The 20,048-nt window shown below is 40.8% G+C and overlaps 1 protein-coding gene across 1 annotated transcript in view; it reads right to left on the minus strand.

Moving 5' to 3' along the window:
- Positions 1-2,263: 2,263 nt before the first annotated feature.
- TANK (TRAF family member associated NFKB activator) overlaps positions 2,264-20,048 on the minus strand; it is a 43,901-nt gene continuing 26,116 nt past the window's right edge. The window contains exons 5-9 of the mRNA XM_063116483.1: positions 18,071-18,250; positions 16,872-16,945; positions 14,882-15,000; positions 9,885-10,444; positions 2,264-4,128 (exon numbers count right to left, since the gene is read on the minus strand). Of these exons, the coding sequence (XP_062972553.1) occupies positions 3,997-4,128; positions 9,885-10,444; positions 14,882-15,000; positions 16,872-16,945; positions 18,071-18,250 (1,065 nt within the window). The 3' untranslated portion in view covers positions 2,264-3,996. The remainder of the gene's footprint in view (positions 4,129-9,884; positions 10,445-14,881; positions 15,001-16,871; positions 16,946-18,070; positions 18,251-20,048) is intronic.

The raw sequence follows: 20,048 nt of genomic DNA on the forward strand, positions 1-20,048 counted from the left end.
GAAGGGGCCTATAAGGCCATCAAGTCCAACCCCCTGCTCAATGCAGGAATCCACCCTAAAGCATCCCTGACAGATAGCTGTCCAGCTGCCTCTCGAAGGCCTCTAGTGTGGGAGAGCCCACAACCTCCCTAGGTAATTGGTTCCATTGCCGTACTGTTCTAACAGTCAAGAAGTTTTTCCTGATGGCCAGCCGGAATCTGGCTTCCTGTAACTTGAGCCCATTATTCTGTGTCCTGAACTCTGGGATGATTGAGAAGAAATCCTGCCCCTTTTCTGTGTGACAACCTTTCAAGTACTTGAAGAGTGCTATCATGTCTCCCCTCAAACTTCTCTTCTCCAGGCTAAGCATGCCTTTGTCTGTTGCCGTTTGGAGTTCCAGGATAGGCCTGGCTGGGCACCTCCCGATGGCCCACACCCCAGCAGGGAACATTGACAAGAGCCCACTGGAGTTGCTCCTCCTCTTCAACCTGTTTGTTCGCCTGCCTCTCACTCTGGTCCAGGCACCAATGGTGGTGGGGGGGTGAGGAGCAGCAGATGCCTATTGGCTCACTGCCTATCAAGCAAGCAAGTGGTAGCAATGAGGAGAAAGAGGTGGATGTGGAACAGCAGCAGCTGGTGACAAAGATGGTGAGAAGGTAGACTCACAAGCGAGGGGGGCCATGGAGAGTGTCTTCTCCAGAGCTCACCAAAACCTGGGACCAGCACTGGGTTCAACTCCACACTGGTGCCCAGCTTGTTACTGTGGTTAACCTATGTGTACGAGGGTTATTAAGAGGGCTGGAAATGAGTGGCAATACACCAGCAGGCGAAAAGGCAGGAGAATGGTCTTTGATTGTCCCCACATTCTGCTTTCTTCCACCACTTTTAAAAATAATTCATGGTTTTGGGCCCCAGGTCCCTTCTCTTTTGAGCTAAGGTGGTGTGTAAGTACTTCCTACTGCCTGAGCTTTCCTTGGTGAGCGTAATAAAGCAGATGTCCCATCTGGCAGCTTCAACCCATGCCCTGAAAAGTTGCATTAAACTGGTGAATGCTCAGGGTGCACATCAGAGCCAAACACCACACAGTGATCTACTCAAGGACCTCCTGAGGTTCAGGACATTTTGCATATAAACTGGAAAAAGTACCTGGAGGCTCCTCCTAACAAGCGCTTTCTTTCTAGAAATAGTCAAGTGGAGCCAGTATACATTCAGCACCCCACCCCCAAACAGGAAGGCTTTTGTTCAGGGTTCCAGCAAGCCATACTTTCACCTGGGGTACCATAAGTAAAGCTGGCCCAAGATATTTTGCTGGGGGATGTGGAATTACAAATGGTGGTTCCCTCCCCTGAGTCAAGAAGCATAGAAGCCAAAGTTGTTTACTGTTTTTAACTTTTGTAAACCGCCCAGAGAGCTTCAGCTATAAATAAATAAATGCAATAAATAAATAAGGTTGATCAAGTTAAATTGGGCCCTTTCTACACCTAAGGATTATCCCAGGAAAATGGATCGTCCCTACCTGCACCCGGGATCCCCTCTGTGTCATTTGCATGCACAGGGATGATCCCGGGACGATCCCTGGAAAAAAGGCAGGTGTAGAAACAGCCTTGGTACTTGAGCTGGAAAATCTCACAAGCGTTTCTCCCTGGCAATAATAATAATAATAATAATAATAATAATAATAATAATAATAATGGCAATAATAATAACAATAACAACGACTCTGCCACCCCCACCATTCATCACTTCCAAAGTCAGTTGCTTGAGGCAGCTAACTCACTTTATTGGGCTGGTTTTCTTCAATGGGGGCTATGCCCTCCTTTGGATACCTTGCTCTGTGTGTTTTTTAAAAGACTTATTTGTGCTTCTGTAAACCTGGGGTTCCTTCCACCACCACAAGCATGCTGATTCTTCTCATTTCTTACTGATTCCATTTCTGTTGGCATAGAGCACTATTCGAAATATTGATGTGTGCCTGGTGATGGGAAATTTAAGGACTGAAAATATGTAGAAAATTCAGACAGTGCAAAATACATGTGGGTGTTTGTGGTGTTTTTTTTTTAAATGTATATCTTCCTTTATTATATTATCATCATGTCTGACATTGTAGAACTTCAGGTTCAGGGGCTATTTCGAAGAAGTGCAATCCTTTCTCTTTTCAAAGTGCACCATCAAAAGCATAATTTGTAAGCAAGCCAAAGGAGGGGGTCTCAGACCTGGTTATGTCATACACACATTTGTAAAAGGCTTGGCATGGTCGTTTTATTACAGTAAAACCAAAGACACATTCTGGGTCACACCAGAGACAAAACCCTGCACAGTACCGTTTATTTTAGCGCAAAGGCAGTTAACAGCTTGTCAAAGACAGATGAGAGGTTGCAACCAAAGTTGTATAGCCAAATGAGTTAAAAATTATGCAAGACATTCATCCCCACCGCCCTTTGTTGAGTTGTAAAATGGGCATTTCATGGAAGTACTAGACATTTGGAGAAAATGGGGGGGACGACATATATATATATATTATTAAAACTCATTCCTATACAATTATTGCATCTGGGCTAAAAACAACCCAGTCCATGTTGCAAAAATTATCACCTTCCTGAAAAATAGTACACTGTGTGATATGTGTGGGCTTTTTTCAAGTGTCCCATGTAAAACCTAATGATTTTCTCAGGTTAGGCCTGGATGGATAAGTATAGGAACCAAGGAAGTGGTCTTATACAGAGTCAGACCACTGGTCCATCTTGTTCAATCTGTGCTGCAGCCCTTCTTCATACAATTAACATTTGATTATTAATGCTACTATTCTTTACTGACACACAGCAGGATATTGGCTAAATATAGGTGAGGATTAGGTTTCCTTTGCACAGACTGCCTCTTCCCCAAATTCAAGAGCCCATGCTGCAGGTCGGCAGCCTGGTTTACAGACACAAATTATGGGGCAGGGAAGTTGCAGTCTAGGCAACTTCTTCCTTCTCTTGCAGGTAATTGTGGTGGGGTTTTCTTGGGGTGGGGGGAAGAGAGAAAGTTCTCCTGTGATGGTGCAAGTCCAGTAATTACAGACGTAACACAACACCACAGTTTAATCTGAACATTCCACACTGGCCATAAACAACAATATCTAGGTTTTTGATATAGAAATCCCTATCCCTAGTACTCATTTTACTGCAGTGGTGATATTATTTAAGTGACATCACTTGCTTAAGTAATAGCTGATGCTCACTAATCCTGCAACAAGACAAGGCAAATTTACAAAACTCTGCCTTAGATTTCTCTTTATTTTCTTCTTAACAATAATAACAACAGTGACACAGGCTACAGGTAAAGCACTTATGTCCATAAGCATTTCATGCAGACCTCTCAGGTTTAAATGCATTCACCAAATCCATTGACCCATTTACATGTAGTGTTAGAATTACCTATTATCACTAGCCAAGATGGGCACGTCACTGGCATGCTGCTACTACTACTTGCAAATGGACCAGCACACACAGTAGGTACTTTTCATCATGATGAGGCTCAGGAAGAAAAACTACATGGGTAAGTGCTTAACTTGTGGCCCGTATCTTGTCTGTATGTACCCGGAGTCAATAGGACTTGTTTCCAAGTAAATACATTCATGATCTATTGTTACAATGATTGGTAAAGTGTTGTTTAAAAAAATGTTCAAAGACATCCCAGTGAATAAGAGTTCTTTAGAAACACAAAGGCACACCAGTGCTAGAATTACTAACTCCATGCCCAAATAATGGGTTCAAGTACTCCTTGTTTTCAAACCGGATGGTCATACTCTTCAGATGCCCTCTTTCCCAAGCAGGTTTTTAAGAGGAATATGCTGATGGGATAGGACTTACACAGTTTCCTTGGCTTTAATCATATTAACAACAGGCCATGCAGGTTTGGATCGATTCAGTTATCAGCCTTACATTTTGAAATTTCCCTATCTATTGCGACTGAAAATCGAAGTACAGCAACCACAAGGTCTCAATTTAAACAAAACTTATCTGGGTTCCAGTGACACTAAGATTTAAAGTTGAAGTGTGAGTTCAGGTGCCTCAGAAAGTCTTCCCTGTCAAAACCCTTTTGACAGAATTCACATATTTCAGGCTGATCGAATTCCGAAGAAGCAAGTGCCAATGGATTCCAGAGTGGCTGTAAGAAGTATGGAGGGGAAAGTTAGTACTTTGCGTAAATGAAAGCTAGATTTTTGCTAGCTAGGCATTGTTGTTTTAGTATAACTAAACATATAGCATTTTATTTTACTGAAATATGTGCGTTCCTTTTTCTCTAAAGACACAAGAAAACTTAAACATATAAAATATTGGCAAGTTTTTATTCTAGAAGTCTGATCAACTGAAGCATTTCTTGGTAATAATTCTAGCCTGATAAATTCATGCAATGTACTTTCTATTTCAGTGTACATCAAAGTGTTATGTTATTGGTATTCATATTGTGTAAGGATTCTGACTCAAACGGCATCCCGTTTTAAAAAAAGCAAAAAAAACCAAAAATACATTTTACCAATGACTTAAAAATAAAGCCATGGTTTACCAAATATGCCACAGGAGACAGATTTTTATTCGGTATTTAAGAAGACAGTATCAGATGAGCACATCTGAAAATACACTAGCTATCATTTTGGGGTTGCAGTTTCTCTTCTGCAGTCTTCCAAGATTTCTCTCTCTCTCTCTCTCTCTCTGTGTGTGTGTGTGTATTTCTTATTGACTCTTAGTTGTTATTTATTCTTGCGCTGCAATTCTTGTTTTGTCCAAGTCTGTGCTCTTTGATTTGTAAAGATAGTTAAATACACATTTTGAATGACACTGGAATTGTGACAGATCTATCAGGGAAGAGGAGACAAGGGCACAAGGCAAAGGGGGAAGGTTTCTATAGTTGATTTATTTTATACCACTATTTTATCACATACTTATGAAGTCAAATGAGCAAAGACAATTTGGAGCTAGAACAAGAAAATTAAATTGAGAAGCTCCCTCTCTTTCTCTCTATTGATTTATATATAAGTGTGTGTACACACGTGAGCAACCTCCCATGTCATCCATATGTTCCAGAAACTCAACAATTCTGAAACACAGTGGTTCATTAAAAGTGAGAGGCACACACACAGAGGGAGAGAGAGAAAAGAAGCAGCCACAGTTTCTTTTAGGAGTTAATTCTTTGTCTAAACAATATTTAATATTTGTCACAAGGCCTTGGCAGATTTTTATTGTGGATCTTTTACTGTGGTCAGTCATCAATCCTCGCAGAACACAGGCTAATTAGGTGTAATTACATCAAGTTCTAACAAACAATCTACTTTTTGTTGGTGTAAATTGCTTCTGAAACCTGTCTAGGCACTGACGCGTGTTTTAAATATCACTACGGAAGTGTGCTTTTAATTACTTATTTGCAACTCCACCTTGATTTAAACTGGCAGTTTTAATAACTGCAATAGGAGGCATGATTAGATGGCCACAATATTCGTGCTATTCTTGTAATATCTGATCAAGCAGACACCAGACAGAGGGCCTCATCTTAAGAATTTTTACTCATTGGATTTTGATCTTGATTCAAGCTGCAATTCTGTACCACTTACTAGGAGCAAGCACCATTGAACTCAATGGTGCTTACTTCTCAGAAGACATGTATAGAATTGCACAGTCTTCCTAGCATCTATTGAAAGTGTCCTTGCTGAACAAAGCAATTATTCAGGAATAATTTTTCATTGCAGAAGGAACTAAGCTATTATGTTTTTGTTTTAGATCTCTGCTGCTAGCTGTACTTTTCTTTGATGGAGTTATGAGTATTTAGATTATTAGAGCCTGCAACCAATTATTTATCAGTCTTTTAACCGACTGATTCATCAATTAAATACATTTTCATAAATAAATAAATAATACTACCACAACTCCAATGGAGGTTTGTTTTGTTGAGATATTGAAGGAAGTGTAGGATAGCTTAAAATTTAACAAACAGAAGCGATCACGCATTGTTAGAAGGAAAGGCCATCTTTAGTATTTTTTGTTTCAGTAGCACACCAACACCAAAATAGCCTTAAAAATAAACCGGTGTGTCCTTAACTTGCAGCCCATTGATCAAAATGTGCCCACTCCAATTGATGATTTGTCTGCTTACTGCTTGCTGCTCTTATTATTTTGATTTCCTTTTTTCTAAAGATACTGATACAGTTTTCAGTTGTCAGCCATATTATGGGGCCTGGTAGCTGTCTAAAGAGTGGGCTAGGGCAATAAATACCAATCAGTATCTGCACATATTCCCCTTCCCCAAAAGTAAATATAGATCCATGCAGCATTTATGCTACATACACATCTTTAAAATGATGGAGACGGTCTCTTTTAATATTTGCTCTTAAATTTAGGAGTTCTACTTGTTGAACTAGTTCCCCGAATGTCACAGAATACAGAGAAGCATCAGAATCCAAATCCTTCAATTTAATCTATATTCTTTTTTTCAATATTACAGTTTTCAATCCAGGTGTTTAAGAAGCTGCAATATACTAAAGAAGCAGACTCAGGTTTTTATATTTAGTGTCTGCAAGGAACAGCTAAATTTATTACATCAACTGAGAGCCACAGCTCTAACGACTTAAGGTTGCCAATTACACTGCATTTAAGTTTCCCCTCCTCATCTTTATTTGTTAACACATGTACTAAATACGTGACAGAAGGTCCTTGTTTGCGAGAGAAAGGGTGTGTGTGAAAACATCAGGCATGTAAGTCAGCACTATTAGGACTCTAGCAATGGTGCATCCTGTATGCTAGGACCCAAGTGTTCTCCATGTGTCTTCACGATGGCAATGTCTACTATGCAGACAGGACGGTGAGCTGGTCTCAAGTTGTCTACAATTCACTTTCAATGGCTATTGAAGGAAATGCAGCTATCTACTCGATCAAGAGAGGAGACTGTCACCGTCTTAATGGCTACATCTCAAATCCAACACCGAAATCAAGCCAGCTCTACTGTTCGTAAGGGCATGGCTGTCAGTGGATAAATCTGTAGATTTATTGCAGCTCTCCCAGTAAATGAGTCAGGGTCTTTTAAACATGCCCTGGGAATCAGAAATCATTGTTTTTAGCAAATGGAATCCTCACCTTTTCCCTATTGGTGATAAAAAAGAACAATGTGTACATTTAAAACGATGGCGTTTTCCCCTCTCTGCCTATAGTTTAGCTGGACTTGAAATTTTGATCCCTTAAAAATACCTCTCAATCTTCTTAAAATAAAAAGGTATACAAACATTTTGAGCTAACAATAAAGATAACAAAAAAATATTTAAGGAAGTACATGCAGCTGCATATTTAACAGATTCTAAAGTAACATTGGCTTCTTTTGCCTAAGTTTCTGGATAAGAAGCACAATTTTAATCAAAGGCCTTATGTTCTACATTCCTTCCTGGATACATCTAACAAATATTGGAACTATTTTCTGTTGCTAGTTTTCGTTCCAAATATAAACACTTAAAATACGAAGACTTCCTTGCTACCAGTGAATTGTAGTACTGGCCATTCACATTTATAAATATATACCCCCCCTAAATTTTTCTTTATTTTTCAAGAGTATAATTTTCTTCCAGCCTCACACCTAGTACGTCATGGCAGTTCAACACCAGTTCCCCTGCACTTTTAAAGCTGCATACTTCTCTATCAACTTGCAATCACATACCAGCTGTTTCGCATGCTTCAATATACAATGCAGGGTGCCATCTATTGAGAAATGAATACACAGACTAACTAGTTAAAAGAACAAGCAGGAGACATATTGGAGAAAAAGGGAAAGTAACAAGTAATAGAAGGGTTGTTTTACAAACGCCACAGGAATCTAACTAGTAAGAAGAAATAGTTTAATTTATTTTGATCTAGTCCAACTCAGAATTTGACGATGAAAAATAAAAACTGGTTAGTATCAAACAATTCTGTATAAAAAACTAATATAGAAGATAAGCAGAATCTGGTACAGACATATAATCAATTGTGCATTACAAATGTGGAGCTCAGTATGATTATTTTAAAATGAAGCAGAACGAAGGTGAACTAAAAAAATCAGTCATATGGTCCTTTAATTAAAAGTGCTCCATTGTGAAATTGGGTAAAAAGTAAAGAGGCACTTCATTAAATCTTTAATAATTTTTTAAAAAGAGGCCATTATTCATAAAAAGTGGTGACTGTAATTCATGATTACATTAATACTATCAATAAGCCTTTATAAACTGGTGGATACTTGCACATTAATTCATTTGTTTTCAACAGAGTAATCTCAGTTTAAATGACAGCAATACTACTGTAAATATCTTGTAAATGACTGCAGAGTTCTTAAGGAAGTGCATTTACAGAAATGACTGGACTTTAAAAAAGGGTAAGAATATTTACTATTAATAGATCTCAGATTAAAATGTAGTCTCTCATTTCAGAGTCACTGAAAATCCTAGGTCTCCTCTCCGTTCGTGTGATATGGTTCACAAATAAAATGACTACATGAATTTAAACCATCTGAGACCCATATACAGTATAATCCTATGCCCATTTACTCAGAAGTCAGGCCCACCAAGTTCAGTGGGGGTCTCTGTCCCCTAATAAGTATGCATGGGATTGCATACTTACTAGGATTGCCTACTAGTGGTCTGGTTTGCTGCTAGCATGATCCCTGAATCAGGAAAGCAGCAATATGGTACCTGTACAGATGGTGCAGCTATCAGACAGTGCAGAGAGAAAAGGAAACGGAGCAGCATGGGTGGGAGAGAAAGGAAAGGAGTATACAAATGGATGGAGAATGGCAAGCTCCAACCCCAACATTATTTGTGAGACTTGAGTAAACCAACTGGAGTAGCTTCAAAACGGAAGCCCTAAACATTTCCTGTTCATGGAAGAGCCAAAACAGGGGAGGATTAAGTAAGGATGGGAGAACAAGAGATATTCGGGTTTGACAAAATTCTCCAAATTTCACTTCAAAGCTTGGTTCGTCTCATTCCTGTTTTCATTTGCAACATTTGTTTTTTGTTTTTTTCGAATGGGAAAAGTGAGCACTTTCTCCTACCGACGAAAGTGTGAAAATGTGTATTTACTTATTGAAAAAAAACGTGGTCCTAATCACATTCGGAGTTGCAAGCGCGGCAATTTCGGATGATTTGTGAACTGAAACTAAATTGTGATACATCCCTAGGATTAAGAACACACTAAAATGAATCTGGCTGAACATGGTAATCAATAAGCATTGGTTTGAATCATGAACATTTAGCAACTTAAAATCCTCTTTGTGCCTGATCCAGATATTTCTTTCTAGCTTTAGGAGCTCTGAAACACATGTAGGCTCCTGTAGAATACAAGAAAGGCAGTTCAGCATAGTGCTTAGAGTACTGGACTTGGCCTGAGGAACATGGAAGCGTTCGCTGGCTGGGTGTGCATCGAAGTGCATGCAGAGATCTGGACTGGGGCCTCAGTATAAGACAAGACACATAAGAACTGCTTATACAAAGGGTTAAATATTCTCTTTAGTGGTACAAAGATCCTCAGATAAAACAGCACAAAAATAACTTGCAACCTAGTTTAAAACATACTGCATCAACAAAACAAAACAAAACAAAAGGCTCAGAATAGGGAATACTGGCTGCTGTTTTAGATCAAAATCACAAATCACAAATCACTACAGGGGTGATGAAATGGCATTAGGTACTTAGGTTAAATCAAAGGTTTTGAATCAGGGTAGTAGACAGATGAAATCCGAAGTTTTATACTGGATATACATTAGGTTAAACATCACAATGCTCAATCTTATAGCTTAGAGAATAATCATGCATAAATACAAAATTGATTTTAAAACTGGATTATTACCTTTAAAAATCGTTTGCCTGACATCTTTGTCAGAAAGGTGGGATATAAATAAAATAAAATAAATACCTGCTGTGGGGCTCCAACAGTTTTGTCAATCACTTCTATAGGGGGAAAGTTAACTTCGGGGATATCTTGGTTTGGGAAGACTGTGGGTCCAAAGTTGTACAGGCAAGCTTTCTCCAAAGGACTCTGGACGAGTGTGTTCGTGTGGGTGGAGGGTTTGGTTGTGCTGGTAGTTGGCAGGTTATGCATAGTTGAGGTAATGGGGTCAGTGCTGCGCTCCTCAAACAAGTTACGTTTCACCTCACTGAAGCCCACAGCTTGGTCTCCAATGTCCCGGTTAAACTGCGAATCCTGCAGTACGTTTTCAGTCACTGTTGTGCATGCGATTGGTGGAATATCTGGCGTGCTCTCCAAGAACGTAGCGTCATGGTCAGTAGGCGGGAACTTGACGTTGAACTTAGAAAGTGACTCGACAGAGTTCTCTTCCTCCTCTTGGCCCATCCCCCTCAGCGTGACAGATGGGAAGTGCGGAACATCCCTGTTTATCTCCTTTTTAACCCAAGGATTACAAACGTCATCGGCTTGTTCATCGGTACACTGAATAGGCTTAGAGAATGGAATTTCTGTAAAGACAGATGCAAAAGAAATAGTTAAAGAGTATTTAAGACAGAGGTGGGCAACCTGTCACCCTCCAGATGCTTTGGACTACAACTCCCATCATCCCTCACCAATGGCTATGCTCCCTAGGGCTGATGGGTGTTGTAGACCAACACATCTGGAGGGCCCCAACTTGCCCACACTTGATGCAAGAGACCAGTTTTAACGCACATAATCCAATGATATAAGCTGTCTGATGAATTTTCCCAAAGTCAACAAGGCCAATCTGTCAGAATGTCAAAACATACATATATGTATTAAAAAGATTCCCCCCCCCTAGCATAGTCTAACACCACAAGCTGACACTGGGTCTCTTCCATGCCAATACTCAGGAATAAACTCTTACTTGGAACCAGAATTGAACACTACACAATTGCCGTTATGCCTCACTGCCCCCAATGCTATCCACCAGCAGCCTAACAGTTAGACCAGCACTCCCTAATTGGGTTCCCTCCAGATGTGTGGGACTACAAGGAGTTGTAGTCCAAAAAATCCTGGAGGGGGAACCAGGTCAGGGAACGTTTTGCAAGGTGTGGATGGGTCTCACTCACTACTTAAATTATCAGAGACCTAGTTCTAGACGTTTAGCAATTTCTATGCTGTTTGTTGTTTTTATTGTATTTTATTTTTTTAATTATTTGTATAGCATTTTATGTTTTTGAGTGTCTGTATGGCATTTTAGTCTTTTATCTGTTTGTAATCCACCCATTGGTTATTGGGTGGATTAAAAATATAGAGTAAATAAATACATTATCAAGATATTATATGGAATGCCCTTTCTAGACACCGCATACCTCCTCCCCACTGCAGCCTACTGCCATTCAGGAGGATCCCCCGCCCCATCTGAGGAGAGGCTTTTGGGCTGGGAGCACACAGGGAGTAGGACTGGTGGGAAAAGTCCCTTCCCCTATTTTCTTTAAGCAAGCAAAGTGCTTAGCACCCAAGTAATGAAAAATGCCTGCTTTTTGGCTTTCATAAACTCTGGCTCACGCAGCATGTAGGTCTGTGAGAATTCTCCAGCCCATGAAGACTACTAGCCTTTGCTGTAACAGCCATGCGGGTGCATTTGCCACAGAATGAATTTCAACGCACATTCGGCTTTGGCAAGACACAGAAAACCACCTTAACTGTGGCATACCAAAAGCTAAACCTGGATGGAACTGACCCTGTAGTAGTACATGTGTGTGACTGCCTCAGACCAGGCTAGCCTCATCCTACAGATGCTGCACAAATGAAATATAGGGTGTGAGGTACTCCTAAGCTGCTGTAGCTTTTGAAGTTGGCCATAAATATGCCAAGACTGAACACCTGAGGTTGTACATTATGTCCATCATATTATGCTTCAGGATGAGTCAAGAGACTCATTAGAGATTAAAATACACTTAGATAGTAAACGTTCTTTCTATATGTTGAATAACACTGATCCATGCATTGGTTACCTCAAGACTGGATTACTGCAATGCGCTCTATGTGGGACTTCCCTTGAGACTGGTCTGGAAACTGCAGCTAATGCAGTATTTGGAGGTTAAGTTGCCGAATGGGGCATCTTATACTGTAAGCATCTAATACCATTGATCAAAAAACTGCACTGGCTGCCAATATATTACCGGGCCAAGTCCAAGGTGATGTTATTGACATATGAGGCCTTAAACAACTTCGAACCAGACTATGTAAGGGAGTGCTTTCTTCCATTTGAGCCTGCCCGTTCACTGAGATCAACAGATCAGGGCTTCCTGGTTGTCCCGTTGCCTGGACAGGTACATCTAACGGCAACCAGGTGGAGGACCTTTCCTGCTGTGGTGCCCCAATTTTTGAATTCTCTCCCTACTGCAGTGTCAGGCGCCATTCTTGAAAGCGCATAGGCACCTGTTGAAAACGTAACTGTTCACCCAGGCGTTTGCTGATTTTGATACCAAGCCTGGTACACATGTAGTTGTTTTTATTTTAATTGTTTAAAGGCATTTTGTACACAGCTCTATGATTTGATAATAAAGGGTAGCATAATGTACAAATACCAATATACTTTTGCATTTATTTATTTATTTATTTATTTAATTACATTTTTATACCGCCCCACAGCCGAAGCTCTCTGGGCGGTTTACAACATTTAAAAATAGTAAACATTAAAAGTATACAATTTAAAAACACACACACACACACATAAAAACAGTATAAAAACAACAGTATCCATTTAAAAACAACAATTGTGGGGTCCATTAAAAACAAACTTAACGTTGTTAAATGCTGTTAAAATGCTGTTAAAAATGCCTGGGAGAAGAGAAAAGTCTTGACCTGGCGCCGAAAAGATAACAATGTTGGCGCCAGGCGAGCCTCATCGGGGAGATCATTCCACAGTCGGGGGGCCACCACTGAAAAGGCCCTCTCCCTTGCTGCCATCCTCCGAGCTTCCCTTGGAGTAGGCACTCGGAGGAGGACCTTAGATGTTGAGCGCAGTGTACGGGTAGGTTCATGTCGGGAGAGGCGTTCCATCAGGTATTGTGGTCCCAAGCCATGTAGGGCTTTATAGGTTAAGACCAGCACCTTGAATTGGGCTCGGAAACATAAAGGCAGCCAATGCAAGCGGGCCAGAATCGGTGTTACATGCTCAAACCTCCCTGTTCCAGCTATCAATCTGGCCGCCGCATTTTGCACAAGCTGCAGCTTCCGGACCGTCTTCAAAGGCAGCCCCATGTAGAGGGCATTGCAGTAATCTAATTTGGAAGTTACCAGAGTATGGACAACTGAAGCTAGGTTATCCCTGTCCAGAGAGGGGCGTAGCTGGGCCACCAACCGAAGTTGGTAGAAAGCACTCCGTGCCACCGAGGCCACCTGAGCCTCAAGTGACAAAGATGGTTCTAGGAGAACCCCCAAGCTACGAACCTGCTCCTTCAGGGGGAGTGCAACCCCATCCAGAACCGGTTGAACACCCCCCATCCGATCAGAGGAACCACCCACCAGCAGCATCTCAGTCTTGTCTGGATTGAGCTTCAGTTTATTAGCCCTCATCCAGTCCATTGTCGCAGCCAAGCACCGGTTCAGCACATCCACAGCCACACCTGATGAGGATGAAAAGGAGCAGTAGAGCTGCGTGTCGTCAGCATACTGATGACAGCGCACTCCAAAACTCCGGATGACCGCACCCAACGGTTTCATGTACATGTTAAACAGCATGGGGGACAAGACCGATCCCTGCGGAACTCCATACTGAAGAGTCCACGGGGCCGAGCAATGTCCCCCAAGCACCACCTTCTGGAGCCGTCCCGCTAAGTAGGAGCGGAACCACTGCAGTGCAGTGCCCCCCACTCCCAACTCAGCCAGACGTTCCAGAAGGATACCATGGTCGATGGTATCGAAAGCCGCTGAGAGATCAAGGAGAATCAACAAAGTCACACTCCCCCTGTCCTTCTCCCGACATAGGTCATCATACAGGGCGACCAAGGCTGTTTCCATGCCAAAGCCGGGCCTGAAACCCGACTGAAATGGATCCAGATAATCAGTCTCATCCAAGAGTGTCTGGAGCTGGCCCGCCACCACCCGCTCAAGGACCTTGCCCAGGAATGGAACATTTGCTACCGGCCTGTAGTTACTAAGATTTTCCGGGTCCAAGGAAGTTTTCTTCAGGAGTGGTCTCACTACCGCCTCTTTCAGACGGTCTGGGACCACTCCCTCTCGTAGAGAGGCATTAATCACCTCCTTGGCCCAGCCGGCTGTTCCATCCCTACTAGCTTTTATTAGCCAAGAGGGGCAAGGATCCAGTACAGAGGTGGTTGCGCGGACCTGTCCAAGCACCTTGTCCACATCCTCGAGCTGTACCAACTGAAACTCATCCAAGATTACAGGACAAGACTGTACTCTGGACACCTCACTAGATTCACCTGCTATAACACTGGAGTCTAAGTCCTGGCGTATGCAAAAGATTTAGCAAAATAACTGGGGGCAACTCCACTCACTATGCTTTCTGGCATGGAGAAAATCCTTGTATAGCTGGGGGGCATGGTGGAAGAGAGGAGTACAGCATTGACTTTTGAAGCAAGGCAAAACATGTTCAATGTTGCAGGTCGATAGGTAAAGAAAGACAAAGCAAGAAGCAGCTTCCCAACCCATGCACTCACAGCAAAATGAACAGTCACCTCACACTTCACAAGCGACCGTTTACATACATTTCATCCCCAAGAGTCAGTGCTATGTAGGATAACTGTCACATAGGACTGCTTCATAACTACAGAGCACCACATGACAAATCACAAAGAGGCAGCACTGGTCTCAAAACAGCTTTGGAAGTTGGCGCAGTGTACGACATAGCAAAAACAACCACACCCAAACAACCACTCACAACAGCAACACAAAGCATAGCTTTCAACCAAAAGAGCTGGATCACAATAAGAGCTGCAGTAAAGCGATACCAGTTACAGGTTCTCTCCGTAGGTTAAATTTACTCAGCTGGTCCGACTGTGCTCTTGCTAGTGTGCGTATTCGATGAAATTCTTCCTTCACGCCCCAGAAAACAGTCTCCAGTTCATCCCTAAAAATCAATCATTTCAGATGTAAAGCACCATTCCGTTCTACTTGGTTGTCTTTAAATAGCCATCTGGCAAGCATAACCTTAGAAATATAACCTATACTACCAGCATCTCAAAGCCAGACTCGGCTGAAACTGACACGATGTAGCAGATCCCCATGTTTAAAACAATGACACATTTGTATAAAACAGCTGAAGGTGCTCTCCCATTTTGCCTAGAGCGGGAATAATGGGGGGAGGATGCTAACCATTCTCCCCTGCAATGTTTCCCCAATCTAAATGCTTTGCCCCGTCCCCGCCGGCTACTATTCAGGGGTAAAATATACACATAACAAGGTTGTGTACCTGCCTTTCAACCCCTCCCAGGGAAACTAATATGGGGGAGGGTGGAATTATCCTAGGGAATTGGTATGGGGGTAATTTTCATTCTTCCCATAGTGAGCTCCTACTTAGGCTGTTTTACTGTAGATGTTCCACAAGCATATTAGTGATAAATTAAGAATTATAATTAATGATTTCTTTGTTTATTTATTGATCTTGATATATTAATAGGTATGTTTTTCTTTTTCTTTTATAAATATAAAGTAAAATTTAATGGGGTAAAACATTCGCTATATGTAGCTGCTCTGATAATAAATACCCACCCACCCAAATCCAACCATGGCAGTCCATATCATGTCTGGTTCGGAACTCAAACTTAAAGCAAAGTGAATGTTATGTAAAGAGAGAGAAATTTGCCTGGTGCAGCTGCTCCTGTCACCACAGTACTATGACTGGTGCAACCAGTGGGCACATCTGGTGAAATTCTCCCCATGATGCAATGCCTGAAGATATATTGGGGCGGTGGGGTGTGTGAGTGATCTGTTGGAATCTGGACCTTGACCATGGCAGACCCAAAGTCATTTCGGGAGAAACCACCTGCTCCCCCATTAGGAACACAGGAAGCTGCCTTATTCTGATCCAGACCTCTGGTCCACCTAAGCCCAATACTGTCGATATTGTAAACCGCCCAGAGAGCTTCATCTATGGGGTGGTATATAAATGTAATAAATAAATAAATAAATAAACATTGACTGGCACTGGCTCTCCAGGGATGCTGGTAGGAATTTTTCCAACCCTACCTGGAGATGCTGGGGATCGAACTTGGGACCCTCTGCATGCAAAGCAGGTGCTCTACCATTGAGCTACAGTACCTTACACTCTAAGTTCAAGTAAGGTAACAGAGAAAGGGACACCAGTGCAGTGGACCCTTCATCCCCACTGCAGCGTCTCCTTTAACCAAACCTTATGTCGCTTAAAAGCAATGGTCTAGTGGTACATTTGGAACTACAGATGCTCAGCATGAGAGTCTCCATAGGCACACCTCCAAGGAGAGTCCAAAACTCCAGGCAGCTGTGTTGATCCAGATCAACAAACCAGTTCTAGCAATTTTCATCTCCACCAAGAGCAGGTCTTTTGAAAAGCTGATCGGTCTTAATTGCCCCTTTAAGACCAGGCCACCCCAAAATACTTTGCATTACAACAGGGAACAATACATTGTTGCTGGGAAAAATCTATCCCCCCCAGGAACTGTGATGATTGCAGGGAAGCTCAGAGAGAACAAGGAAGGGGGGCAGATGACATCAGCATCCCTGCTAATCAGAAAGCCCCCAGTGCTACCTCCCTGTGCACTCTGGCTCCACTACACCACTGCTTAAAAATGGTCCTAGACATCTCATTCAAGACCTGGGAATGGGATGGGAGAAGACAGGAGGAGAGTGGGGAAGGACTCTTGGCTTTTTAAATCCAAGGGCAAGGATAAATTAAAGAAAAGAAAACCAATCTGCATTTATTTATTTAATTATTATTATTATTATTTTAAAAAAGTGATGTACCTTTCATAGGCAGCTGCAGCAAAGGCCCCTGGAGATAATTCCTGCCTAGACAAAGCATGTTTTTCACTCTTTGCCTTTAAAAAGATCAGAAGCATGAAAAAGAAAAAGCTTGCATTACAACAGCCTAACACAATGCATCCACGTGAATTAACACATTAAACAGATTAATAGAGTAACAACTTGACAATGGCACTAGCCTCCCCACCCCCTTTTAAAAAAAATAAAATAAAATAACATGTAATAATCTTAAAATGCTGTTTGGGAAATGCGCTAGCTGGATGAATCGAACATACCACATCCTCATTTACCTTAAGGTGTTAGAACATGCCCAAAGTATTTGGGTAGCTGGATACTGAGATAACTGTGTTAGTGCTTTTCACAGTGATACAGAGCATACATAGAGGACATAGGGAATTTGGGTAAGACATGATATTCTGATGCTCAATACTCTTCTGCACTTCATTCCTTTTAATTAGTTTTTCTCATAATTAAATCCCATTCCGTACAATACTTCTGCTTGGATATTTTCCTATTATTTCCTAGCATCATACACAGGATGAGACTAGGAAAGAAAACGAATATTGATTCTCTCCTATATAGTATGCATCAGATCATGGCCTCATATTCGTTCCAGAAAGAAAACTATCATTGAATAAGCTGGACCAGGGGTGATACAATGAGTTGGATCATGAACGAAAAGAAGTTATTATATTTGACTACCACCTTGTGGATTAGCCCAGCATTACATGGGCGTTTCATTCAAAAGCCTACTGCTAAAGTTGCTATAATAATCCATCTTCTATGTGGCTTTCAAAACTTGAAAGGTTGCCTGTCAAATGAAGCCAGAATGAACTTTGCACCAAAAAAAATGGACATAAAAGCAAGATAGATCATGCATTTGCTTTTCAAAATGTCATTTACATCCAAAAAGTAGAGAAATCAATTGACAATTACTATTATTCAAATTATATGTCACTGGAGGGGGAGGCATGGAGAGAGATAAGGTATGTGCATAGAAAGAGACTGAAAAATAAAACTGCCACTATCATAACTTCATGTAGTTTATGGCTTAAGAAACTATTTTTTTTTATTTTACAAGATCAAGAATTCCCCAAGTTATCTGCAGGCACAGCAGATAATATGCTAAATAAAAGAGCTTGACCTATTTGCAAAGATTTGGATCCCTTAGATATTCTTACCTCTTTTTCATATCTTGGTAGCTGCATGCAATTTTGTACTTCATTTCTTTCTTTCAGCTGTTTTTTCAAATGTCTTATTTCATCTTCTTTGACAGTGATAATAGATTCAAATTTCTTTTCCTTTAAATTACTTTCTTCTTCTGTTTGTTTTAATTTTACACTCTCACTCTCCAATTGTTCCTTAAACAGAAGAGAAAAAACACACACCACACAGCACAGTTGGTTAATTTTCAGGAATGCCATTGCAGAATAGACTATTATAGGCTAAATTAAGTCTGTGAAAAAGCTGTGAAAAGGCGAATTCCATGTTAGGGATCATTAGGAAAGGGATTGAAAATAAAACTGGCAGTATCATAATGCTTTTATACAAATCTATGCAGTGGCCACACTTGGAATAGGGTGCAGAGTTCTGGCCACTGCATCTCCGAAAGGGTATTGCAGAGCTGGAAAAGTTGCAGAAAAGGGCAACCAAAACGGTCATGGGGCTGGAGCAACTTCCCTAGGAGGAAAGGTTACAATACAGAGTTTAAGCTTTTAATTTACCCCCCAAAAAAGCAACTAAAGGGGAACATGTGAAAGGTGTGCTGTGCACTGACCAGAGAACTTTGGTTATTGAGCAGTTTACAGTAAATATGGTGTGCAGAAAGTGGGTAGAGACCAGTGGCCACCAACTCAGAGGGATTTAAAGGAGGACTAGACATATACATGGAGGATAAGGCTAACAATGTCTGTTAGTCATTATGGCTATATACGGTCTCTAGGATCAGGCAGAGTGTATCTCAGAATACCAGTCAATGGGGAAGGGTATTGCCCCCATGTCCTGCTTGTGCGCTTCCCATGGGCATCTAGTTGTCCACTGCAAGATACAGGATATTAGACTAGATCGGCGTTTGGTCTGATCCAGCAGAGCTCTTACATTCTCAAATAAAAGCAGCTTTGTACACACTACCATCAAGTTAGGCTGAAATAATTAAAAACCATTTACTGCATTATGCAGTTACATCTCCATGTGGACAATTATTCAAAACAATTGTGTGTTATTCTGAATACATAAAAGAGTCACACTAGCAGAACGCATATTAGTGCTATAAACGTGGGAGATGTTGTCTTATTCCATTTATATACTCTGTTCACTAATATTTAATTAGTTTCAGCATGTGCTAGAATTAAGATAAAGTACATTTAAAGGAAGTGACAATAGTCTTCAAGGATTGCAATTTCTGGAACAGTTAAAATGTAACTATTTAGCACTTAATGACTTAGGATTTTGCAAGACTCAAGCTATAAAGCTTGAAAGAAAAGAAATTAAGGCTTTTTAAAAATCTATTTCTTTCCTATGTTGTTAAGCTATTAATTTTCTGTACATGATGACAGTCTATACAGAAAAGGGAAAACACTTCAGCGAGAAAAGAAAAAAAAGGAAAAACATAAAGTTATAGAAGCAACAGCAAAATTGTCCTTTCTTGAAGGCCGGAGACTTCAGCTCTGATGGGTGCACGGTATTTGTCAGCTGTCTGCAACAAGAACGAACTATAATGCAGTCAGAGTGTATGATTAAATTCAAAAGATTTCTTTTCTTTCATTTTTGCCTAGTGAGAAATGTCACTGCAGAGTCAAAATGAGGAAATGCAGAGTGACATAGATAAGAGAGATGTGAGAATGGATAGCTTAAAGTCCTTTTCCAAAATGCCGCAAAGCAGACAGGAGAGATAAAAACGTATTTGGCTCCAATATGTCCGTTTATCCAATAACAGACAAAATATCTGAAATAAATTTCAAAATTCATATAGTGTGATACCTTTATAAGGCCAACTCAATAATAATAAAATAATAAAATAAAAATAAAAGGAATTATACTACATGGATTTTAATTTTTTTTTATGGCTAACATAGCTGTCTTTTTGTGTGAGTGTATGAAATAAATTAGTTATTTTTCTATTTTTATTTTTTAAAAGGGAGATTAAGACTACAACCTTAT

The sequence above is a fragment of the Elgaria multicarinata genome, chromosome 2 (genome assembly GCF_023053635.1).
Source record: "Elgaria multicarinata webbii isolate HBS135686 ecotype San Diego chromosome 2, rElgMul1.1.pri, whole genome shotgun sequence".
Taxonomy (NCBI): domain Eukaryota; kingdom Metazoa; phylum Chordata; class Lepidosauria; order Squamata; family Anguidae; genus Elgaria; species Elgaria multicarinata.